The sequence below is a fragment of the Hemitrygon akajei genome, chromosome 5 (genome assembly GCF_048418815.1).
Source record: "Hemitrygon akajei chromosome 5, sHemAka1.3, whole genome shotgun sequence".
Classification (NCBI taxonomy): Eukaryota; Metazoa; Chordata; class Chondrichthyes; order Myliobatiformes; family Dasyatidae; genus Hemitrygon; species Hemitrygon akajei.
In genome coordinates, this window is record NC_133128.1 from 6,584,243 (window position 1) to 6,611,649 (window position 27,407).

The window sequence follows — 27,407 nt, forward strand, 5'->3', positions numbered from 1 at the left end:
GGGACTGCTACTTTTCATATTGTTTGTCAATGATTTAGATAATGGAATTGATGACTTTATGACAAAGTTTACAGATGATACAAAAATAGGTGGAAGGGTAGTTAATGCTGAGGAAGCAATGCGATTGCAGCAAGACTTAGACAAAATGGAAGAAAGGGCAAAAAAGTGGAAGATTGAAAACAGTGTTGGGAAATGTATGATAATGCATTTTGGTAAAAGGACCAATAGTGCAGATTATTTTCTAAATAGGGAGGAGGTTCAAACATCAGAGGTGCAGAGAGACTCAGGAATCCTCATGCAAGACTCCCAGGAGGTTAAGTTACAGTTGAGTCTGTGGTAAAGAAGGCAGAGGAAATGTTAGCATTTATTTCAAGGGGAATCAAATATAAAAGTAAGGAGATAATGCTGAGGCTTTGTAAAACAATAGTTAGGCCACACTTGGCATATTGTCAGCAGTTTTGGACCCCATATCTCAAAAACAATATGTTGTCATTGGAGAGATTCTAGAGGAGGTTCAGAAGGATGATTCCAGAAGTGAAGGGGTTAACATATGAGGAGCATTTGGCAGCTCACTGGAATTTAGAAGAATGCCAGGGGTGGGGGGTGGAATCTCATTGAAGCCTACCAAATGTTGAAAGGCCTAGATAAAGTGGATGTGGAGAGGATGTTTCCTCTGGAACTAAAGGACACTGCCTCAAAATTGAGGGACAACCCATTAGAACAGAGGTAAGGAGGAATTTTTTTAGCCAGAGAGTGGTGAATCTGTGGAATACTCTGCCACAGACTGCGGTGGAGGCCAAGCCCATGGGTATATTTAAGACGGAAATTGATAGTTTTCTGATTGGTCGGGGCATCAAAGAATATGGCTAGAAGGCAGGTGTACAGAGTTGAGTGGGATCTGGGATCAGCCATGATGGAATGGTGGAGCAGACTTTGGCTGGAAAGCCTAATTCTGCTCCCATGTCTTGTGTTCTTCTGGTCTTAAAATTCCCCAATAGATTACCTCTACCATCACGCCAGGCAGTACATTCCAAACACCCACCATCTCATTGTAAAACACTTGCCCCTTACATCTCCTTTGAAATTACCCCCTCTTACCTTAAATGCATGCCCTCTGGCATTAGACATTTCAATCCTGGGAAAAAAGTACTGTCTGTCTACTCTATATATTGTTTTCATATTTTTAAACCTCTATCAGATTTCATCTCATCCTCCGCCACTCCAGAGAAAACAACCCAGGCCCCTCGTTATGACACATGCCCTCTGATCCAGGCAACATCCTCTCTGATTTGCTTTGTTGCAAATGACATTTCATTGTGTGCGACAAATAAAGTTAAACTTTAATCTTTTTATTTGTGTCTTGCTGTGCCTTCTCAGATATCAGTCCCCCTGCGCAAGGCGTGGACCACAGGCAGGTGCAACGGGAACTTGGCGACGTAATCATACGGCTGCACAATCCACTGGTCCTGACACCATCTAGTATCCAAATCACCTGGGCAGTAAGTACAACCTCATTCTTCCATCAGTGGTCAGTGCGACGATGTAAATAGCACCCAGACATCTGGTTTCCTGATATTGCCAGTGTTCTAGAACATGAGAGAGTCTGCAGTTGTTGGAAATCCAGAGCAACATGCACAAAATGTTTGAGGTACTCAGCAGGCCAGGCAGCATCTGCAGAAGGACATATACAGTTTGGTCCAAGACTCTGTATCAGGACTGGAAAGAAGGGAAGAAGTTGCCAGAATAAGAAGGTGGGGGGGCGGGGTGTATAAGTTTTAATTCATTCACAAGTCCTGATGAATTGTCTCACCCCAAAACATCAACTGCTTATTCCTCTCTTATCCCCTGCCCTAACCTGCTGAGTTCCTCCAGCATTTTGTGAGTATTGCTCAAGATTTGCAGCATCTGCAGAATCTCTTGTGTTAATAATTTCCTCCTTAGTTCGACTGTAAATCCTCTTTGAAGCTTGAGCCTATTCTCCCTAGTTCAAGTCTCAATTGCCAGTGGAAACAACTTCCCTTCACCTATCTTAACTACCACTCTCATAATTTAAAATGTTTTGATATGAGCCCTTCTCATTCTTAAGAATTACAGCAACTCGATCTCTCCCTAGAGGCCAACACCAGTGCTCCCTCTAAGGTGTGCTGTGCGTATGTGTGTGCGTGCACATCTTTTGCTACTAGCACACAAAAGGTTGTTACCCTCTACCTCGTTGGCATGTTAAGTATATTTCACGATCGTACACAATCACATTTCCTTTTCCGGTTTCTGATGCGGGCAGTGTTGACAATGTGGAATTTGTGACAATTTGTCTGCAGATTTTAGAACTGGCTTATTTATATTGTTTTAATGAGGACATTGTTGATTCACTATGTCAAATTGTGAAGAAGCAAAGGGCGTGAAATGCAAAAAAAAACTGCTAGTTGATTTAAAACAGTGTGGCTCAATGAAACAGTGGAAACTGCTATATAGAAAGCTCATGAGGTCAGGAATGTGCAGCTATGAGATATATTTATGTACAATACAAAAACTGGTGTTACCTGCATGTATTGTCAGATGTGAAAGTTATTGACGAATTTGCAAGTGGGAAGAAGTGGAGTGATATTTGTAAACTTGACTTTTTAAAGCATCATTTAGCAAGCCAATCACATATGGGCGGTGTGCAAAAGCTCTGGCAAGAAAATCCTTCAATACCCACTGCAGGCCTGCTCTGTATGCTTTGTGAGAGGGCAGATGAACAAGAGTGAAAATGATCAAACCCAGAGGGGATCAAAGTTCTTATTGACAGTTATTTCATCTCTTTTAAACTATGAATAACAAACTGGACTCGGTAGTTTATTATCCCTAGAATAGCTTCTGGTTTACTTCCACTTAAACATTCAATGTGCACATGTTGTCACTCAGCAAAAAAATTCACAGCACAAGATTTTTGCGCACACTGGTCATTACAAATTAGAGCGAACATTGGCCAACACTCTTTACCTCCAGAATCAACCCGGTGAACCGCCTCCCACGCCGATATATCTTTCCTCTAAGAAGGAAATCAGAACTGCATGCTTTTCTCCAGAGGGATATCAAAGAAAATTTAATACAGTTTTCACAATTACAGAGTAAATAAGAAGAAACTTAATCTTTTAAAAGGAGGGCCAACAACCAGAATCACAATCAAAATCAGGTTTAATGTCAGTTTTAATTAACGTTGAGAAATTTGTTATTTTCCAGCAGCAGTACAGAGCAACGCATAAAATTACTATCATTTCAGTAAGTGGAAGTGGTAGATGATGGTTCGATTTCAACATTTAAGAGAAATTTCGATAGGTACATGGATGAGAGGATATGGAGGGCAATGGACTGAGCAGGTCAATGGGACTAGGCAGATTAATGTTTCTGTGCTGTAATATTCTATGAATATGAAAAAAGTAAATTATTTATCTTATTTAGTTTACGTTTTATTTAGAAATTCAGCATGGCCCTTCTGGCCCAACAAGCCCGCACCCCCAATTACACTCATGTGACCAACTAACCTCATACATCTTTGGACCGTGGGAGGAAACTGGAGCACCTGGAGGAAACCCACACAGTAATGGGGAGAATGTACAAACCCTTTACAGACAGTGGCGGGAATTGAACCTGGGTTACTGGCACTGTAAAGCATTATGCTGACTGCTGCGCTACTCTGATGACGGGTAAATAAATAAGTAGTGCAAAAACAGTGCAAAAGAGAGCAAGAATAGTGAGGTAGCATTCATTTCCATTCAGAAATCCGATTTTGGAAGAGGACTGATGAATCAGCGGGGTGATAGAGAGGACAATCTTTTTGTGTACTATGTGGTCATCCAGAACACATTGACCAAACAGCTGATGAAAATAAGTACATTCGGAGCATACAAGGGGAACTGGAGATAACTTACTATTCACAGTGCAGTGAGGGGAAGGGGGTTGTGGGTGTGGGGGAGAGCGAGACTAATTGGTCAGCTCTTTCAAGGCACCGGTGCAAGCACAATAGACCAAGTGACCCTATTCAGCACCACCATTTTACGATTTTGGGAGCACTCAATTTCTGGTGACTCAGGTTAAAATGAGGTCATGTCATCCCTGAATGAAAACAGCTGCTGCTCGGACTGGAATTGTTGGCTAAAGTTACAACCCTATAAAACCTCGTGGCACACTAGGAGACCTTTCAGAAGCTCCTTGAAAGAATTATCCAATTAGTCCCACTCCATCTGGCCTTTCCTCATAGCACGGTAAATATTTCCTTTCTAAGTACTTATCCGATTCCCCTTTGAAGATCTTTCCAGTCCTTGTTTAAGTGCAGTGCCCAGATTTGGCACACTAATCCAAACCAGTGATTTATAAAGATTTTATTTTAATCTCCTTAATTTTGTGTTATGTGTACTTGTTTACAAACCCATAACTGCTGTCAGTTTGGCAGACGACCGTTCTACAATTTTCTTGGAAACACTCCAGAGGCTTGGACCAATGATCTTGAGATGAAACTTCAAAATCCACTCTGACTACATGGAAAATAAAATGTTGTTACTTATGGTGACGAGAAGATGTTTTCTTTCATGAGGGAGTCTAGGACCAGCGGGCACAGCCTCAGAATAGAATGACATCACTTTAGAACCAAGATGAGGAGGAATTTCTTTAGCCAGAGGGCTAATGAATCTGTGGAATTCAGTGCCCTGGGTGGTGGTGGAGGCCAAGTCATTGGGTATATTTAAAGTGGAGGCTGATAGGTTCTTGATTAGTCAGGGCATCAGAGAAGGGAGAAGAATGGGGTTAGGAGGGATTATAAACCAGCCATGATAGAATGGTAGAGTAGACTCGATGGGGCAAATGGCCTAATTCTTCTCCTATGCCTTATGGTTTTATATATTCTGGAATTCAGATTCAGAGTCATTTATAAGACCATAAGATATAGGAGCAGAATTAGATGTGTCATATGTACATCAGAACATAGACTAAAATGTTTTATTTGTATTGAGACATCACAAACTAACGAAGACCGAAGGATGGCCCACAGGTGTTGCCAAACATTCTGGTGCCACATAGCATTCCCACCTTGTTCACATTTAACAGGCTCATCTGGTGGCCATGGAACACTGCACAACTCTTGTCTGATTCACCAACATCCTTAATGGAAAGACTTCAACATTCATACCAGGTCTATGTCTATACTGTATGGCCCAGAGTAAAATGTAGGGTCTCACTGAATGAACTAACTGTATCAAACTCCTACCAGTCATTTGACGGATGGTATTATGTACTAAATAATACCATATGACCACAAGACATGGGAGCAGTATTAGGCTATTCTGCCCATCAAACCATTTTATCACGGCTGATTTAATCTCCCATTCAACCACATTCTCCTGCTTTTACTCATCACCTTTGACACCGTTACCACTCAAGAACCAGTCAACCTCCGCTTTAAATATACTCAATGACTTGACCTCCACAGCCATCTGTGACAATGAATTCCACAAGTTCATCACCCTCTGGCTAAAGAGATTCCTCCTCAACTCTGTTCTAAATGGACGTCCCTCTATTCCGAGGATGTGCTCTCTGGTCCTAGACTCTACCACTAGAGGAAACATCTTCACATCCACTTTATGGAGGCCTTTCAATATTCAATAGGTTTCTATGTAACCCTCCCTCCAGTGCTTCTAAACTCCAGTGAGAACAGGCCCAGAGCCATCAAATGCCCCTCATGCGCTAACCCTTCCATTCTTGGGATCGTTTTTGTGAACTGTCTCTGGACCCTCTCCAATGCCAGCACATTCTCTCTTCACCCAAGACTGCTCACAATACTCCAAACGATGCTTATGTCACTACCAAGAGAGAAAAATATCAGCTTCATCAATATGTTGGAGTCACATAAGGTGGTATTGGGACTTTCTAATGGAGTATCATAGACAGTGTCGGTTGCCTATTATAGGAAACATGTTATAAAGCTGAAAAGAGTGCATACGAGATTTGGATGTTACCAGATCATGAGGCCAGAATCACAAAGAGGAGCTGGGTAGGCAAGAACTATTGGAGGTTGAGGGTGATCACTTTTCCCACCCACTCACCTTCCCCATCAGCTGGCTTCACCTATCTCCTTCCAGCTTATGTTCCATTTCCTCACTCCACCTTATTATGACTTCTTCCCCTTCCCCTTCCCCTTCCCGACGAAAGGTCTTGGCCCAAAACATCAACTGTTCATTCATTTCCAGAAATGTTACCTGACCAGCTAAGTTCCTCCAGCATTTTGTGTGTGTTACTCTGGATTTCCACCATATGCAGAATCTCTTAGAAACATAGAAAACCTACAGCACAATACAGGCCCTTCGGCCCACAAAGCTGTGCCAAACATATCCTTACCTGAGAAATTACCTAGGGTTACCCATAGCCCTCTATTTTTCTGAGCTCAATATACCTGTCCAGGAGTCTCTTAAAAAGACCCTATCATATCCGCCTCCACCACTATCGCTGGCAGCCCATTCCACGCACTCACCACTCTCTGAGTAAAAAACTTACCCCTGATATCTCCTCTGTACCTATTCCAAGTACCTTAAACTGTGTATTCTTGTGCTAGGCATTTCAGCCCTGGGAAAAAGTCTCTGACTATCCACACGATCAATCATCATGCTTCTCATCATCTTATACAACTCTATCAGGTCACCTCTGATCCTCGGTCACTCCAAGGAAAAAAGGCTGAGTTCACTCAACCTATTCTCATAAGGCAGGCTCCCCAATCCAGGCAACGTCCTTGTAAATCTCCTCTGCACCCTTTCTATGGTTTCCACATCATTCCTGTAATGAAGCGACCAGAACTGAGCACAGTACTCCAAGTGGGGTCTGACCAGGGTCCTATATAGCTGCAACATTACCTCTCAGCTCCTAAACTCAATCCCATGACTGATGAAGCCCAATGCACTGTATGCTGTTTTCTGAACCACAGAGTCAACCTGCACAGCAACTTTGAGCGTCCTATGGACTCGGACCCCAAGTTCCTTCTGATCCTCCACACTGCCAAGAGTCTTGCCATTAATACTATATTCTGTCATCATATTTGACCTACCAAAATGAACCACTTCACACTTATCTGGATTGAACTCCATCTGCCACTTCTCAGCCCATTTTTGTATCCTATCAATGCCCCACTGTAACCTCTAACAGAACCTCCACACTATCCTCAACACCTCCAACCTTTGTGTCATCAACAAATTTACTAACCCATACCTCCACTTCTTTATCCAGATCATTTATAAAAATCACAAAGGGAAGGTGTCCCAGAATAGATCCCTGAGGCACACCACTGGTGACTGACCTCCATGCAGAATATGACCCGTCTACAACCACTCTTTGCCTTCTGTGGGCAGGCCAATTCTGGATCCACAAAGCAATGTCCTCTTGGATCCTGTGCCTCCTTACTTTCTCAATAATCCTTGCATGGGGTACCTTGTCAACTGCGTTGCTGAAATCCATATACACTACATCAACTGCTCTACCTTCATCAGTGTGTATAGTCACATCCTCAAAAAATTCAATCAGGCTCGTAAGGCATGACCTGCCTTTCACAAAGCCATGCTGACTATTCCTAATCATATTATGTTTCTCTAAATGTTCATAAATCCTGCCTCTCAGGATCTTCTCCATCAACTTACCACACTGAAGTAAGACTCACTGGTCTTTTATTTCCTGGGCTATCTCTACTCCCTTTCTTGAATAATGGAACAACATCCGCAACCCTACAATCCTCCAGAACCTCTCCCGTCCCCATTGATGATGCAAAGCTCATTGCCAGAGGCTCAGCAATTTCCTCCCTAGCTTCCCGCAGTAGCCTGGAGTACATCCCATCCTGTCCTGGTGACGTATCCAACTCGATGCTTTCCAAAAGCTCCTGCACATCTTCTTTCTTAATATCTGCATGCTCAAGCTTTTCAGTCAGCTGAAAAGTAATCTGTACAATCTCCAAGATCCTTTTCCGTAGTGAATACTGAAGCAAAGTATTCATTAAAAAGCTCTGCTATCTCCTCCGGTTCCATGCACACTTTTCCACTGTCACACTTGATTGGTCCTATTCTCTCACGTATTATTCTCTTGCTCTTAACATACTTGTAGAATGCCTTGGGGTTTTCCTTAATCCTGTCCGCCAAGGCCTTCTCATGGCTCCTTCTGGCTCTCCTAATTTCTTTCTTGAGCTTCTTCCTGCTAGCCTTATAATTTTCTAGCTCTCCAGAACCTTTCATAAGCTCTTCTTTTTTTCTTGACTAGATTTACAACAGCATTTGTACACCAGGCTTCCTGTACCCTACCATCCTTTCCCTGTCTCATTGGAACATACCTATGCAGAACTCCACACAAATATCCTCTGAACATTTGCCACATTTCTTCTGTACATTTCCCTGAGAACATCTGTTTCCAATTTATGCTTCCAAGTTCCTACCTGATAGCCTCATATTTCCCCTTACTCCAATTAAACATTTTCCTGACTTGTCTGTTCCTATACCTCTCCAATGCTATTGTAGAGTTGTGATCACTAGCTCCACTATATCACTATATGAGAGAGGTCTGGAGTGGGATGAGGACCATCACTGGGTTCTGGCAAACTAGCAACAGAGGAGCTGAAGGCAGTGTGGACAGGGCCAGCGAACTTAACCTGTTCTTCAACAGATTTGACACTGTGGCCCCTGCCCGTCCCCCACATGATTCATCTGTTGTCGGCCCCTAACTGACACATACTCCACTTTCCCCTCCTACCCCTCCTCACAGCCTCCCACCCTGCTCTCGTGACTACACCCCTCCCCCACCTGAAACCACCCTGGTGGGCTTCACAGCTGAACAGGTGAGAAGGCAGCTGAAACATCTCCACCCAAGCAAGGCTGCAGGCCCAGATGGTGTCAGACCCAGGGTGCTCAAAGCCTGTGCCCCCCAGCTATGTGGAGTACTTCACCATGTCTTCAACCTGAGCCTGAGTCTGCAGACGGTTCCTGTGCTGTGGAAGATATCCTGCCTCATTCCTGTACCAAAGACGCCATGCCCCAGTGGCTCCAATGACTACTGACCGGTGGCATTGGCCTCCCACATCATAAAGACCCTGGAGAGACTTGTTCTAGAGAAGCTCCGGCCTAAGGTTAAGCCACATTTAGACCCCCTCCAGTTCGCCTATCAGCCCCGACTAGGAGTTGAGGATGCCATCGTCTACCTGCTGAACCGTGTCTACGCCCACCTGGACAAGCCAGCGAGCACTGTGAGGGACATGTTTTTTGACTTCTCCAGTGCATTCAACACCATCCGCCCTGCTCTGCTGGGTGAGAAGCTGACAGTGATGCAGGTGGATGCTTCCCTGGTGTCATGGATTATTGATTACCTGACTGGCAGACCACAGTACGTGAACTTGCAACACTGTGTGTCAGACAGAGTGGTCAGCAGCACTGGGGCTCCACAGGGGACTGTCCTGTCTCCCTTTCTCTTCACTATCTACACCTCGGACTTCAAATACAACACAGAGTCTTGCCATCTTCAGAAGTTTTCTGATGACTCTGCCATAGTTGGATGTATCAGCAAGGGAGATGAGGCTGAGTACAGGGCTACGGTGGGAAACTTTGTCACATGGTGTGAGCAGAATCATCTGCAGCTTAATGTGAAAAAGACTAAGGAGCTGGTGGTGGACCTGAGGAGGGCTAAGGCACCGGTGACCCCTGTTTCCATCCAAGGGGTCAGTGTGGACATGGTGGAGGATTACAAATACCTGGGGATACGAATTGACAATAAACTGGACTGGTCAAAGAACACTGAGGCTGTCTACAAGAAGTGTCAGAGCCGTCTCTATTTCCTGAGGAAACTGAGGTCCTTTAACATCTGCCGGACGATGCTGAGGATGTTCTACGAGTTTGTGGTGGCCAGTGCTATCATGTTTGCTGTTGTGTGCTGGGGCAGCAGGCTGAGGACAGCAGACACAGCAGAATCAACAAACTCATTCGTAAGGCCAGTGATGTTGTTGGGGTGGAACTGGACTCTCTGACGGTGGTGTCTGAAAAGAGGATGCTGTCCAAGTTGCATGCCATCTTGGACAATGACTCCCATCCACTCCATAATGTACTGGTTAGGCACAGGAGTACATTCAGCCAGAGACTCATTCCACCGAGATGTAACACTGAGTGTCATAGGAAGTCATTCCTGCCTGTGGCCATCAAACTTTACAACTCCTCTCCAGGAGTGTCAAACATCCATAGCCAATAGGCTGGTTCTGGACTTATTTCCACTTGGCATAATTTACTTATTATTTAATTATTTATGGTTTTATATTGCTATATTTCTACACTATTCTTGGTTGGTGCAGCTGTAACGAAACCCAATTTCCCTCGGGATCAATAAAGTATGTCTGTCTGTCTCCCACTGAGAGATCTGACACCTGACCAGGTTCATTTCCCAATACCAGATCAAGTACAGCCTCTCCTCTTGTAGGCTTATCTACATATTGTGTCAAGAAACCTTCTTGAACATACCTAACAAACTCCACCCCATCTAAACCTCTAGCTCTAGGAAGATGCCAATTGATATTTGGGAAATTAAAATCTCCCACCAGGACAACCCTGTTATTATTACACCGTTGCAGAATCTGTCTCCCTGTCTGCTCCTCGATGTCCCTGTTACTATTGGGTGGTCTATAAAAAACACCCAGTAGAGTTATTGTCCCCTTCCTGTTCCTAACTTCCAACCACAGGGACTCCGTAGACAATCCCTCCATGACTTCCTCCTTTTCTGCAGCCGTGACCCTATCTCTGATCAACAGTACTATGGCCCCACCTCATTTGCCTTCCTCCCTGTCTTTTCTGAAACATCTAAAACCTGGCTTGAAGTAACCAATCCTGTCCCTGAGTCATCCAAGTCTCTGTAATGGCCACCACATCATATCTCCAAGTACTGATCCACGCTCTAAGCTCATCCGCTTTGTTCACAACACTCCTTGCATTAAAATAGACACATTTTAAACCATCAGTCTGAGTGCATCCCTTTTCTATCACCTGTCTATCCTCCCTCTCACACTGTCTACAAGCTTTCTCTAATTGTGAGGCTCCTCTTCCTCAGTCTCTTCAGTTCGGTTCCCACCCCTCAACAATTCTAGTTTAAACTCTCCCCAGTAGCCAGGATATTTGTCCCCTTGGGATTCAAGTGCAATCTGTCCTTTTTTTACAGGTCACACCCTCCCCAAAAGAGGTCCCAATGATCCAGAAATCTGAATCCCTGCCCCCTGTTCCAATCCCTCAGCCAACACAGATGCCTTGTGCAGGAAGGCACAGAGTCGACTGTACTTCCTAAGAAGGTTGGCGTCATTCAATGTCTGTAGTGAGATGCTGAAGATGTTCTATAGGTCAGTTGTGGAGAGCGCCCTCTTCTTTGTGGTGGCGTGTTGGGGAGGAAGCATTAAGAAGAGGGACGCCTCACGTCTTAATAAGCTGGTAAGGAAGGCGGGCTCTGTCGTGGGCAAAGTACTGGAGAGTTTAACATCGGTAGCTGAGCGAAGGGCGCTGAGTAGGCTACGGTCAATTATGGATAACTCTGAACATCCTCTACATAGCACCATCCAGAGACAGAGAAGCAGTTTCAGTGACAGGTTACTATCGATGCAATGCTCCTCAGACAGGATGAAGAGGTCAATACTCCCCAATGCCATTAGGCTTTACAATTCAACCGCCAGGACTTAAGAACTTTTTAAAAGCTATTATTAATGCTTTTTGAGATAGTGATTTAGATGCATATCATATTCTTTACTGAGTTAAGTATTGTATGTAATTAGTTTTGCTACAACAAGTGTATGGGACATTGGAAAAAAGTTGAATTTCCCCATGGGGATGAATAAAGTATCTATCTATCTATCTATCTATCTATCTATAATTTATCCTCCACCTCACTCTATTCCGATACTCACTGTCGTGTGGCACAGGTATTAATCCCGAGGTGACTACCTTTGTGGTCCTGCTTCTCAATTTCCTTCCTAACTCCCTGTAGTCTGCTTTCAGGATCTCCTTCCCACTTCAGGATATCGTGGACGTGATCAGAAACATCCTGGACCCTGGCATCTGGGAGGCAAACTACCATCCGTGCTTTTTTCCTGCGTCCATAGAATCACCTGTCTGACCCCTGATTATAGAGTTCCCTATCTCTACTGCCATCCTCTTCCTTTCTCTACCCCTCTGAGCCACAGGGCCAGACTCTGTGCCACAGGTGCAGCCACGGTTGCTTCCCTCAGGTAGGCCATCCCCCCAACAGTACTCAAGCAGGGGTACTTATTGTTAAGGGGGACGGACTCAGGGTTACTCTCTAGTATCTGACTCTTGTCCTTTGCTCTCCTGACTGATACCCACTTATCTGTCTCCCCAGGTCCCAGAGTGACTACCTGCCTATAGCTCCTCTCTATCACCTCCTCAATCTCCCTGACTAGACAAAGGTCATCGAGCTGCATCTCCAGTTCCTTAACACGGTTCCTAAGGAGCTGCAGCTCGACCCACCTGGTCAAGCTGAGAGTCTCCCGGACTTCCCACACCTGATACCGAGCTCAGAAAACTAGCCTCACACACATACTTCCTGTCTGTATTCTACTCAGGCAAGCTACCTCGCCTCGACCCGTTAACGCCGAATCCCCGTTGAACCAAAGCCTTCCTACTCTGTCTCCCTCTACTCCATCACCCGCTCCTCTGACGCCCGTTCTATAAAGCTCTCTCCTTTTAAACTCCTCTCGCTGTTCTCACTGGCTGACGTCCACGCGCTTGTGCAGTCGTGCCCTGATCTTGTGCCTAACGTTAGATCTCCTGGAAAGAGCTGAACAATTCAGATTGGTTGAACCAAACCAACCGCATCTTTCCTTGGTTTCACACAGGTTGAAAGGCCGTCACAGTTCATCCAGGGCTACCGGGTGCTGTTCCGTCAAATCTCCGGCCTTCCTTCCCCGTCATCCTGGCAGTTGATGGAAGTGAAGGTACCGACAGAGCGCAGCACTGTCCTATCCAACCTGAAGAAGGGAGTCAGCTACGAGATGAAGGTGCGCCCATACTTCAACGAGTTCCAGGGGATCGACAGCGAGTCAAAGACAGCACGCACTAATGAAGAAGGTGAGTATTTTAACACCAATTGTACTTCAAATGGAGTTGCCTGCTGTCTTTAACTACTTCCTGTGCTAGCGCAAAGTTCAAACTAAATTTGTTATCGAATATATGTCATAGTATACAACCTTGAGATTTGTTTGCCTGTGGGCATACTCGGCAAATCTATAGAATTGTGACTATAATAGGATCAATGAAAGATGAACCATTGTTCCCTGGTATGTGTTCAAAGCAAATTATCATAGTACTTATATGACACCATCTACAACCCTGAGATTCATTTTCTTGTAGGCATTCACAGTAGAACACAGTAGAATCAATGGAAAATTACACACATTCGAAGACTGACAAGCAATCAATGTGCAAAAATGAACAATCTGTGAAAATACAAAAAGAAATAATAATACCGAGAACATTAGTTGTAGAATCCTCAAAAGTGAGTCTATAGGTTGTGTAATCTGTTCAGACTTGAGGTGAGTGAAGTTGGCCATGCTGGTTCAGGAGCTTGATGGTTGATGGGTAATAATTATTCCTGAACCTGGTGGTATGGGACCTGAGGCTCCTGTATCTCCTTCCTGAAGGCAGCAGTGAGAAGAGAGCGTGACCTGGGAGTCTTCGATGATGGATGCTGCTTTCTTGTGGCAGTGCTGTTTGTAGATGTGCTCAATAGTGGGGAGGGCATTGGGGAGGACCTCTTTCGAGCAGCCACAACAATCCCATTCCTTGCAGTCCACAGTCAATGCAGTGGCACCACTAGGAGAGATTTTCCTTTCCAGTGACGGCAAAATAGGTTCATTTCTAGAGGTAAGCCACAAACTCACTGAATAGGGGAGTGACCTCAAGCAATTGAATGGTCTACCCCTGCTTGCGATTATTGTGTTGGTAGAGCGTATCACCACTTCATCTGCCAATGATTGACTTTTGCACTATATACGCAAAGGCTTGGCAGGAAAAAGATATGCCTAATGATGGTTTGCATAGTGTACATGGACCACTGCTGGTGTGGTGTATGCCAGGAGTTTGGAAAGATGAATGAGGAACTCATTGAAACCTACCGGATACTGAAAGTCCTGGACAGAGAATCAGATTCAGAATCAGGTTTAGTATTACCGGCACATGCCATGAGATTTGTTGTTTTGTGGCAGTAGTATATTCCAATACATAATAGTAATAAACTATAAATTACAGTAAGATGTACATATGAATTAAATTTAGTGTAAAAAGAGAAAAAATAGTGAAGTAGTATACATGGGTTGATTGTCTATTCAGAAATCTGATGGTGGAAGGGAAGAGGTGTGTGTGTGTGCGTGTGCGTGTGCGTGTGCGTGTGCGTGTGCGCGCGCGCGTGTTCAGGCTCCTGTACCACCTCCCTGATGGGGGCATGTCCTGGGTGACAGGGGACCTTAATGGTGGGTGCCACATTTTCAGGCATCACGTTTTCAAGGTGTCCTCCACGCACTAGAGACTCGAGATCATGATGGAGTTGGCTGAGTTTACAACCTTCTGCAGCTTTTTCCAATCCTGTGCAGTGGACCCCCCCCCCCCCCATACCAGACGATGATGCAACTAGTTAGAATCCTCTCCAAGGAACACATGTAGAAATTTGCATGACTTGTTATGTCTTTGATGACATACCAAGTGTTCTCAAACGCCTAATGAAATATAGCTGTTGTCTTGCCTTCTTTGTATTTGCATCGATTTGGTGGGCCTAGGATAGATCTTCAGAGATGGTGACACCCAGGAGCTTGAAAGTGCTCAGTCTTTCCATTGCTGATCCCTCGATGAGGACTGGTGTGTGTTCCTTTGACTTCTCTTTCCTGAAGTCCACAATCACTTCTTTCGTCTTACTGATGTTGAGTGTGAGGTTGTTGTTGTGACACCATTCAACCAGCTGATCTATCTCACTCCTGTACACCTCCTTGGCACCATTTGAAATTCTGCTAACAATAGTTACGTCATCTGCAAATTTATAGATGGTTTTTGAGCTGTGGCTAGTTATGGGTGTACAGAGAATAGAGCAGTGGGCCAAGCATGCATCTTTGAGGTGTGCCAGTACTGATTGTTAGTGAAGAGGCAATGAGGGTGGTGAATTTGTGGAATTTGCAGACATGGACGGCTATAGAAACCAAGTCATTGAATGTATTTAAAATGAAGGTTGATAGGTTCCTGATTAGTAAGGGTGTCAAAGGTTACGGGCAAAAGGCAGGAGAATGGCATTGAGAGTGACAGGCATCTGTGTCAATGAATTCCTCAGATTCTCCATCCTCTAGCTAAAGAAATTCCTCTTCATCTCTATTCTAATGGGATATCCTTGTATTCTGAGGCTGTGCCTTCTGGTCCGATACTCCCCCACTGTTAGAAGCATCTTCTCTACCCCCACTCTATCTCAGCATTTCAATATTCAATGAAATTCCCACTCCTTTTTCTAAACTCCAGCAAGTAAAGGGCTAGAGCCATCAAACTCCCCTCATATGTTCAGCCTTTCATTTCTGTTTCATTCTTGTAAACTTCCTCTGGACCCTATCCAATGCCAGTACACCATTTCTTAAATAAGGGGCCGAAACTTGTTCACAATACTCCATGTGCCACAGTGTAGGGGCATTGTGTATGAACTGAACCTCAAGTCTTTGGCTGCACAGCTTATGACATTGCAATGCCTTGCAGTTTGTTTCCCTTCAGGATTCCCAGGTGCGTTTCCAATTCCCGTATTTTAATCTGCACCACTCCCCATTCTCCACAAGTACTGCACATTGACAAAACCTGCCAACTCCACGGCCACTACATTCACTGCTGAGAGAGTGTAAAAAATGGTTCTGTCAATACCTGACCTTGCTCAACCCCTGCACAAAAGTGAGTTATGCAGTTTGCACTTAATTATTCTCTCCACAGTTTGCTTTCCCCAGTGCCTCCCTCTCTCTCTTGCTCTCCACAGCTTGCTTTCCCCATGGCTTCTTTCTTCTAATTTACTCTTTCTCAGTCTCCACAGCTCACTTTCCCCACTGCTTCTCTCTCTCGCTCAAGTCAAGTCACTTTTATTATCATTTCGACCATAACTGCTGGTACAGTACATAGTAAAAATGAGACAATGTTTTTTCAGGAACATGGTTTTACATGAAACAGTACAAAAACTAGACTGAACTACGTAAAAAACAACGCAGAAAAAAGCTACACTAGACTACAGACCTACCCAGGACTGCATAAAGTGCACAAAACAGTGCAGGCATTACAATAAATAATAAACAAGACAATAGGGCAGTAACGTGTCAGTCCAGGCTCTGGGTATTGAGGAGTCTGATAGCTTGGGGGAAGAAACTCCACAGCTTGCATTCCCCACTGTCTGTCTGTCTCTCTCTCTCTCCCTCTCTCTCTCTCTCTCTCTCTCTCTCTCTCTCTCTCTCTCTCTCTCTCTCTCTCTCTCTCTCTCTCTCTCTCCCTCTCTCTCCCTCTCTCTCCCTCTCTCTCCCTCTCTCTCCCTCTCTCGCTCTCCACAGCTCACTTTCCCCATTGCCCCTTCTCTCTCTCGCTCTCCACAGCTCACTTTCCCCACTGCCCCTTCTCTCTCTCGCTCTCCACAGCTCACTTTCCCCATTGCCTCTCTCTCTCGCTCTCCACAGCTCACTTTCCCCACTGCCCCTTCTCTCTCTTGCTCTCCACAGCTCACTTTCCCCATTGCCACTCTCTCTCGCTCTCCACAGCTCACTTTCCCCATTGCCCCTTCTCTCTCTCGCTCTCCACAGCTCACTTTCCCCACTGCCCCTTCTCTCTCTCGCTCTCCACAGCTCACTTTCCCCACTGCCCCTTCTCTCTCTCGCTCTCCACAGCTCACTTTCCCCATTGCCCCTTCTCTCTCTCGCTCTCCACAGCTCACTTTCCCCACTGCCCCTTCTCTCTCTCGCTCTCCACAGCTCACTTTCCCCATTGCCCCTTCTCTCTCTCGCTCTCCACAGCTCACTTTCCCCATTGCCCCTTCTCTCTCTCGCTCTCCACAGCTCAATTTCCCCACTGCCCCTTCTCTCTCTCGCTCTCCACAGCTCACTTTCCCCACTGCCCCTTCTCTCTCTCACTCTCCACAGCTCACTTTCCCCATTGCCCCTTCTCTCTCTCGCTCTCCACAGCTCACTTTCCCCATTGCCCTTTCTCTCTCTCGCTCTCCACAGCTCACTTTCCCCATTGCCCCTTCTCTCTCTCTCTCTCCACAGCTCACTTTCCCCCATTGCCCCTTCTCTCTCCCACTCTCCACAGCTCACTTTCCCCATTGCCTCTCCCTTCTCATTTACTCTCTCACTCTCCTTTGCTCTCAGTAGCTCACTTTCCTCACTGTCTCTCTTCTCTCTCACTCTCTCTGCCTTCACCTTTTTAATCCTTATCCATCTTTCATTTGATATCATTCTTACTGTTCCTTATCTTTCTCCTCTGACTCTCCTTTCATCTTCCTGTCTTTCCCACTCTCCCCCCTCCTTCTCATGTCTCATTTCCCATCTCCCTCTCTGTTTCTCTCTTCCCTCTCTCTCTCACTCTCTAACACCCTCTCCCTCGCCCCCTCATTCCATCTCTTTTCCCATCCCTCTCTCTCTCTGTTGCCCCATTCCTGATCTCCCATCCCCGTTTCACCTTCTCCTCTCTCTCATCGCCATTCCTTCCCTCTCTCCTGTCTCGTAAATTGACAAATTGATTTATTGTCGTCACATGTCCCAAAGTCCAGTGACCCTCTCATCATCCATTCTCACTAATTTCAGTAGTCTCTTGTCTCCTCTCTTTCTTCTTATCCCCTTCTCATTCACTCCTTCTCTCCACCACCTTTCTCAACGGAGCCTGGTTGACATCACCCCTTCTATTTCTCCATCCTACACAATAAACGATGTCTGACACCTCAGGGATAGGTTTCTCTTCCTGAGGCCTTTGGCTTGCCTAGGAAGTGGCAAAATGGCTGTGTGTTCAGCAGTAACTATTATTTTCACAGCACATCCCGGGGAAAATGCGGAATGTTGGAATTATTGACTTGTCCGGGTTTATCAGTAAGCTTTCTGTTCACACCAGCGGTGAGGGAAATAAAAACCCAACCTCAGATGCAAGGACAAGGTGTTAGAGCACAGAACAGTACAGAGTAGTTCAGGCCCTTCGGCCCACTATGTTCTGTCGACCTTTAACCTAACTCTTAATCAAACTCTTCCCTCCCACATACCTTCCATTTTTCTATCATCCATGTGCCTTAGTGTTTCTTAAATGCCCCTCATGAATTACCTCTACTACCATCCATGACAGTGTGTTCTATGTATTCACCACTATCTGTGTAAAAAAAATTACCCCTGACATGCCCCCCTATACTTTCCTCCAATCACCTTAAAATTATGCATCCTTCTATTTGCCATTTCTGCCCTGGGAATAATCAGTGGCTGTCCACTCTTTCTATGTCAATCTAACATCTTCTAAGTCTCTGTCAAGACACCTCTTATTCTCATTCTCTCCAAAGGGAAAAATGTTAGCTCGCTTAATCAATATTCAGAAAACATGCTCACTAATCCAGGCAACAACCTAGTGAACTTCCTACTAGTGAAAACGCTGTGTCACTTGACAACTCACCACATCACCTGGCAGCATATTCCATACACCTATCACCCTCTGTTAAAAAAAACTTACCTCTGACATCCCCCCTACATTTTCCTCCAGTCACCTTAAACTGATACCTCCTTATATGAGTCTTTTCTGCCCTGGGAAAATGCCTGTTATCATCTTGTAAACTCTATCAACTCACCTCTTATCCTCCTTCACTCCAAAGAGAAAAGCCCTATCTCACTCAACCTATCTTCAAAAGACATTCTCTCTAATCCAGGCAGCATCCTGGTAAAACTCCTGCTACTGAACATGTTTAATAATAACTCCGGAATCATCCTAGAGCATCAGGGTCATTGACGTGGGTTTTTGCAAATTAAACAAAATGAGGAATTTTATATTTAATGAAACCCGTAACTCTTTATTGAACTCCAAAACCTAATCACAAAGTCACACTAAAAATTCTCACGTTACCATGTTGTTATGTCAGACCAGCCTCTTAAAGCGAAACCCCAACTCAATGTTGATGATAGTGAATTATGCTATTTTCTCCCAATTTTGTTACCATACAGCCTTAGTCTCCATCTTATCAAAATCAAAGTCAAAGTTATTGTCACATCCAGAGGTGCAAAGAAAAGAAGTACTTGCAGCAGCAACACAGGCCCATAGAATCATATAAGCAGCACTTGCAAGAAAAAAGCATAAACTAAATACAAGAATGTCTGCCAATGCTGGAAATCCAAAGCAAAATAGTGGTGGGACTCAGCAGGTCAAGCAGCATCTATGGAATTGAATAAACAAAGGACCTTGTGGGCTGAGACCCTTGTTCAGGACTGAGTTAAATACATTTTAAAAGAAAGAAACACAATTAGAATAAAAGAAAGCAAAGTCCATTTCAGTGCAAAGTGGAGAAAGTGGTCATAGTGTTGCTGTACTGAGGTAGCGAATAGGGTGATGAAGATGGGTTCAAGAAGGGAAGAAGCATGTCCTGAACCCGGTGGAGCGGGACTTTAAGATTCTGTAGCTCCTGCCCTATGTTAGCTGTGTGATGATGGTGGAGATTTTTGATGAAGCCTTTGCCTTTTTGAGTTAGAGCTTCCTGTAGATACACCAATGGTGGGGAGGGACGTCCCCATGACGTCCGGTGCTCTCTGCAGCTTCCTGCATTCTTGCTCATTTGAATTGCCATAGGAGACCATGATGTGACCAATCAGGTTGCTTCCATAACCTTTGTTCTTTCCATCCTTCCTCCTATCAATAACTTATCAAGGATCAATCGCAGGACTCTGTAGAGAGTGGTGCGGACAGTCCAGCACATCCGTAGATGTGAATTTTCCACTATTCAGGACATTTACAAAGACAGGTGTGTAAAAAGGGCCCGAAGGATCGTTGGGAACCCGACTCACCCCAACCACAAACTGTTCCAGCTGCTACCATCCAGAAACGGTACCGCAGCATAAAAGCCAGGAACAACAGGATCTGGGACAGCTTCTTCCACCAGACCATCAGACTGATTAATTTATGCTGATGCAACTGTAATTCAATGTGATATTGACTGTCCTGCTGTACATTCTATTTATTATAAATTGCACATTGCACATTTAGACGGAAAAGTAACGTAAAGATTTTTACAGAGCAAACACGAGGAAATCTGCAGATGCTGGAAATTCAAACAACACACACAAAATGCTGGTGGAACACAGCAGGCCAGGCAGCATCTATAGGGAGAAGCACTGTCGACGTTTCAGGCCGAGACCCTTCGTCAGGACTAACGAATTGAGTTAGTCCTGACGAAGGGTCTCGGCCCGAAACGTCGACAGTGCTTGTCCTTATAGATGCTGCCTGGCCTGCTGTGTTCCACCAGCATTTTGTGTGTGTTGTTGTGTAAAGATTTTTACTCCTCATATATAAGAAGGACGTATGTATTAGAGTCAATTCAATTCAATTCATTTATAAGACAATTAAATGGCTCTGCAGTATGATATGTTTCTAAAAATCTGCTTAACTGAGCTGGTGCGCAGGTTGAATTAATATACTGTCTTCCCGTGCACAGCTCCGGGAGCACCGCCCCAGTCAGTGACCGTGCTGACTGTTGGAAACCACAACAGCACCAGTATCAGCGTCTCCTGGGATCCTCCCCCTGCAGAGCAGCAGAATGGAATCATACAGGAGTACAAGGTAGGCTGGAGGGTATGGACCAGTCTTGGGTGGAGGAGCTCGGGCAGCATTGATGTGGGCTTCAGCTGGTACCTGGGTGTCTTCTGCCACTCAGGAGTCTATCTTGTTCTCCTCTAAATGATCTTCATACACCTTACTGAGTCTTTGTAAGGCATTGGTCAGATTGGACGGAGTATTGTGAGCAATTTTGGGCCCCTTATTTGGGAAAGGATGTGCTGGTGTTGGAGTGGGTCCAGAGGAGGTTCACAAGAATATTCCCAGGTATGAAAGGGTTAACATATGAGGTAGTGTTTGATGGCTCTGGTCCTGTCCTCACTAAAGTTCAGATGATTGAAGGGGGATCTCATTGAAACCTATCGAATATTGAAAGGCCTAGATAGAGTGGATGTGGAGAGAATGTTTCCTATAGTGGGGGAATCTAGGGCCGGAGAATACAGCCTCAGAATAGAAGGACATCCATTTACAACAGTGTTGAGGAGGAATCTTTTTCACTAGAGGGTGTTGAATTTGTGTAATTTGTTGTCATAGACAGCTGTGGAGGCCAGGTCATTGGTATATTTAAAGCAGTGTTTGATAGGTTTTTGATTAGTAAGGGTGTCAAAGGTTATGGGGAGAAGGGGAGGAGATGGTTAATAAATTAATTATGATTGAATGGCGGAACTGACTTGATGGGCTGAATAGCCTAATTTTGCTACTATGTCTTATGGCATTATTGCTTATAAGCCGCTGTCTTTTTGTTATCTCCATGATTGGGTGAGTTTCTTCTGGGTATCTGGTTTCCTACTACATTCCAAGTTTAGGGTTAGTAAACTGTGGGCATGTTGTTTGGTGTATGGTGACACTGTGGCCTTGTTCATTATCCCTTCTCTCCCTGTCTCCTTCCTCCAGCACTTTCCCAACCAGCACAATAATTTGCTTTCATCCCATTTGCTCCAATGCCAACGAGCAATCTCAAACAAGAGAAGTTTCCAAGTGCCTTAATGGTGTAACTGACAGTGAAATGGGGGCACCACACACAAAAGTGCTGGAGGAGCTCAGCAGATCAGGCCTCCTCTACAGAGGGGAATACACAGTTGACATTTTAGACTGATACTCTTCACAACGTTCAAAATTCAAAGTTAATCTATTATCAAAGTATGTATATGCCACCTGAGATCCATTTTCCTGCAGATCTTCACAGTATACAATAGAATGAATGAAAAACCATGCACAAAGACTGACAAACAAACAACCAATGTGCAAAAAAACACATGCTGTGACTGTGACTGTTATTTGATTTTAATTACACAATAGATTGGAAGTGATGGAGGGTCCTGAAGAAGGAGCTTGGCCTGAAACGTCAACTGTTTATTGAGTTCCATAGACACTGCCTGAACTGCTGAGTTCCTCTAGCATTTTGTGTGTGTTAAATTGAAGATCAACAAGGATTGTCAAAGACTTTCAGACATCAGAGTTACCTCAATAAATGTCCTGTGGTTACAAATGCCCTCACACCTTTCAATTCCAGGCTCTCAACTGAAGCACAAAGAGCATAAGAAAATAGTTCAAGTCCAAGCTCAAGTTTCAAGTTTAATTATCATTCAACCATTCTTGAATATAGCTGAACGAAACAGTGTTTCTCCAGGGACAAGGTGCAAAACACATTACCAACAGCACACAGCACAAATAGCACATACGGTTATGATTTCAGAGAAACTTACAGTTACAAAGAGAAAAAATAATAATATAGTCGAAGTCCCTGAGTTGTCCTGGTTCAGCTTGTTCTTCCACAAAGTGAACACTGTGGGAGGGGCCAGCCTCCAAGCGAATAAGAAATCCAGCAGCACACAGCTAGCTCCAGCATCTCCTCCATCAGTGACCACCACAGGCAACTCTGAGGAATGAGGAACTTGTCCACGCAACACAGCTACCTTGCTTTTGGTCTCGCCAATGAACCATTGAGCCGAACTTGCAGACTTTTACATTACCAATGTCCAATTGGGTCTTGCGATCACAATAAAAGCATCCAAGGCAGTAACTCGCACCTTTTTTTTGAACTGCACACCATCACAGTACAACAGTATGTAACAAGTTCAGATGACAACACAACAGCGGTACACAATGTCCGGGTGACAACACAACAGCGGTACACAATGTCCGGGTGACAACACAACAATGGTACACAATGTCCGGGTGACAACACAACAGTGGTACACAATGTCCGGGTGACAACACAACAGCGATACACAATGTCCAGCTCCATTGTATCTAGCAACTCATTGATGGGAGAGACCTGCAGAACTTGCTGTCCCCTGTACCCAACCATAAAGGATATATACAGGAAAAACAAATACACCCTTGACTGGACCCGCAGCGTGCCGCCATCTCACCAGAAGAGCAGTAGGAATAGGTCAGTCAGTGTCTCAGACCTGGGACTGCCATGCAATATAATCATGGCTGATTTACCTTAGGCTCCAAGTTCTCTTCTGCAGGTTGGAGCACAACTGTCACTTTTGAAACCAGGAATTCTGGAAGACGGCCTTGGCCTGAAACGTCAACTGTTTATTCATTTCCATAAAAGCTGCCTGACCTACTGAGTTACTCCAGCATTTTGTCTGTGTTGCTTTGGATTTTTAGCATCTGTAGATCTTCTCATTTTTATGAAGGTCTTTTCCTTTTCTGGATATAATAATTTGGACTTATAATCATAAGGCCTTAAGACATAGGAACAGGATGAGGCCATTCAGCCCACTGAGTCTGTCCCCCATCATGGCTGATTTATTATCCCTCTGAACCCCATTCTCCTGCTTTTTCCCTGTAACGTTTGATGTCCTGACTAATCAAGAATTCACCAAACTCTGCTTTAAATATACTTAACGATTTGATCTCCACACCTGTCTGTGGCAACAAATTCCATAGGTTCACTATCCTCTGGCCAAAGAAATTCCTCCTCAACTCTGTTCTAAAGGGACATCCTTCTATTCTGAGGCTGTGCCCTCTGGTCCTAGACTCCCCCACTATAGGAAACATCCACTCCACATCCACTCTATCTGTGTCCTCTGGTCCTAGACTCCCCCACTATAGGAAACATCCTCTCCACATCCACTCTATCTGTGTCCTCTGGTCCTAGACTCCCCCACTATAGGAAACATCCTCTCCACATCCACTCTATCTGTGTCCTCTGGTCCTAGACTCCCCCACTATAGGAAACATCCTCTCCACATCCACTCTATCTGTGTCCTCTGGTCCTAGACTCCCCCACTATAGGAAACATCCTCTCCACATCCACTCTATCTGTGCCCTCTGGTCCTAGATTCCCCCACTATAGGAAACACCCTCTCCACATCCACTCTATCTGTGTCCTCTGGTCCTAGACTCCCCCACTATAAAAAACATCCTCTCCACATCCACTCTATCTGTGTCCTCTGGTCCTAGACTCCCCCACTATAGGAAACACCCTCTCCACATCCACTTTACCTGTGTCCTCTGGTCCTAGACTCTCCCACTATAGGAAACACCCTCTCCACATTCACTCTATCTGTGTCCTCTGGTCCTAGACTCCCCCACTATAGGAAACACCCTCTCCACATCCACTCTATCTGTGTCCTCTGGTCCTAGACTCCCCCACTATAGGAAGCATCCTCTCCACATCCACTCTATCTAGGCCTTTCAATATTCAATAGGTTTCAATGAGATCCTCCCTCATTCTTCTGAATTCCAGTGAGTACAGAGCCAGAGCCTCCAAATGCTCCTAATGCATTAATCCTTTCATTACCAGGATCATTCTAATAAACTCCTCTGGACCCTTTCCAGTGCTAACACACTCTCTCTTAGATATGGCTCCCAAAACTGCTCACAGTGCTCCAAATGTGGTCTGACCAATGTCATGTCAAACTTCAGCATTACATCCTTTGGACCGCTGCTCTGCACTTTCTCTGTAACTGTAACACTCTGTTATTGCTTTTCCCTTGTACAACTTCAACTCACTGTTCTATGTGAATGATCTCTCTGAATGGCATGCAAGTCAAAAAGGTTTTCACTGTACCTCAGTGCAGGTGACAATACCGTAACAATTTACCAACTCCAAAGAGATGGAAGATGCTAATCCAACCATACAATGCTGATCAATGAAGTATGCAGTCTGATTAAGCTGGAATGTGTGGCGACGCTTGTGGGCTGACCCTAACAGATCCTTGGGTGTGCAAATGATGCATTTCCCTGTATGTTCTAATATCAGTACTGTGCAAAAGTCTTAGACACATATATATAGATAGGGTGCCTAAGAATTTTGCACAGTACGGTATTTGTCAAAGTGGAGTTTGTAAATCTGGTGGCAGCAAAGGATATTGGGAATAGTGAGGGTGAAGCACCATGGATGGGGTGTTGGTCAGGTGGCAGAGAAGCAGTGCAGGGGCAGGGCGTGGTGTGGGTGCAGACACACCCAGACCTGAGATGCCACGCAAGGTCATTTGGTTCCAAACAATTGGTTTATTGCAGAATTATTAGAATCTGCAATAATCCATTACAGATTGTCTCTCTGGTGCTTCCTGCTCCCTCCCCTCTCCTTTCCCCTTTTCCCAACCATGATTCCCCTCTCCCTGCTCCCTTCCCACTCTCAGTCCACAATAAAGACCCATATCAGAACCATGATTCCCCTCTCCCTGCCCCCTCCCCACTCTCAGTCCACAATAAAGACCCATATCAGAACCATGATTCCTCTCTCCCTGCCCCCTTCCCACTCTCAGTCCACAATAAAGACCCATATCAGAACCATGATTCCCCTCTCCCTGCCCCCTCCCCACTCTCAGTCCACAATAAAGACCCATATCAGAACCAGGTTTATCATCACACAAATGTCATGATTTTTTTTTGCAGTAGCAGTACAGTGCAATACATAAAATTACTACAGTACTGTGCAAAAGTCTTAGACACCCGAGCTATACCTGATTCTGATTCTGAAAAGCCATAGAAAGTTTGAGACATACAAAGTAAGTGCTCAATGAAGCCAATACATTACCTTTATTGGAGTGGAACGATAACAGAAGACCATTCATCCTATTCCATACTAGCTACATCATAATTCATGCAGTCTCTTTCCCCTTCTGATCCTGCAAGTTTATTTCTATCAAGTGTCACTCCAATTTCATTTTACACTCTATTTTTTATTTATTTATTGAGATGCAGTGTGGAATAGGTCACACCACCCAACTAGCCCCTGATTTAACCATAGCCTAATCATGAGACAATTTACAATGACCAATTAACCTACAAACCAGTATGTTTTTGTGTGAGTACAGTGAGCACCCATTAGAAACCTACATGTCATGGGGAGAACGTACAAATTCCTTACAGGCAGCTGCGGGAATTGAACCTGTACTGTAAAGTGTTCTGCTAACCACTATGCTGCTGTGCCATTCTACTCATTGACAGAAAGATCCAGAGATAAATTAAATGACTAGCCACTCCTCCACTCCTCCCATATCTGCCAAAAATCTTAAATCTTTGTCCCTTAGCCCTTGCACCAACATCTTTTCTTTGTCCTTCACGTCTAAACCAATCATGATCATGCTCACTTATTAAGTCTCACATTTCAACCTCCTTTACTTTAAGACCATAAGACATAGGAGCAGAATTAGGCCATTCAGCCCATCGAGACTGCTCCACCATTCCATCTTGGCTGATCCTGGATCCCACTCAACCCCATACACCTACCTTCTCGCCATATCATTTGAAGCCATGGCTAATTAGGAAACCATCAACATTGGCCTTAAATATCCCACGGACTTGGCCTCCACCGGAGTCTGTGGCAGAGCATTCCACAGATTCACCACACTCTGGCTAAAAAAATTCCTTCTTACTTCATTCCCTGGAGCGTAGAAGAATGAGGCGAGATTTGATAGGGGTATATAAAATTATGATGGGTATAGATAGACTGAATGCAAGCAGGCTTTTCCACTGAGGCTAGCAGAGAAACAAACCAGAGGACATGGGTTAAGGGTGAAGGGGGAAAAGTTTAAATGGAACATTGGCGGGGGGGGGGAGGGGGTTCTTCACACAGAGAGTGGTGGGAGTGGGAAATGAGCTGCCAGTTGAAGTGGTGAATGCAGGCTCACGTTTAACATTTAAGAAAAACTATGGAGGGATATGGTCCAGGTGCAGGTCAGTGGGACTAGGCAGAAAAATGGTTCGACACAGCCAAGAAGGGCCAAAAGGCCTGTTTCTGTGCTGTAATGTTCTATGTGTCTATGGTTCTAACATAAAATGCTGAAATAACTCAGTAGGTCAGGCAGCATCCTGCTCCTAGTATATTTGCCTCTACCACCACCCTTGTCAGGGCATTACACACACCCACCACTCTCTCTATAACAAAACCTACCTCTGACATGCCCCCTCTACTCTCCTGCATTCAATGCAAAATTATGCCTTCATTTCTGATGGCATAATTTCTCCCCTGGGAAGAAGACTCTAGCTATCTCCTTATTCATGAGGGGTATAGGTAGGTAAATGCAAGCAGGCTTCTTCCACTGGGGTTGGGTGGTACTGCAACCAGAGGTCATGGGTTAAGGGTGAAAGGTGAAAAGTTGAAGGGGAACATGAGGGGAAACT

General features: G+C 44.8%; 1 protein-coding gene across 5 annotated transcripts in view; it reads left to right on the forward strand.

Annotated features, from left to right (window-relative positions):
* Positions 1–27,407, forward strand: part of robo2 (roundabout, axon guidance receptor, homolog 2 (Drosophila)) — a 1,389,008-nt gene that overhangs the window by 1,231,824 nt on the left and 129,777 nt on the right. For all 5 annotated transcript variants that reach the window (XM_073044783.1, XM_073044782.1, XM_073044780.1 and 2 more), the window contains 3 exons: positions 1,378–1,499; positions 12,872–13,103; positions 20,698–20,822. In XM_073044783.1, the coding sequence (XP_072900884.1) occupies positions 1,378–1,499; positions 12,872–13,103; positions 20,698–20,822 (479 nt within the window). The remainder of the gene's footprint in view (positions 1–1,377; positions 1,500–12,871; positions 13,104–20,697; positions 20,823–27,407) is intronic.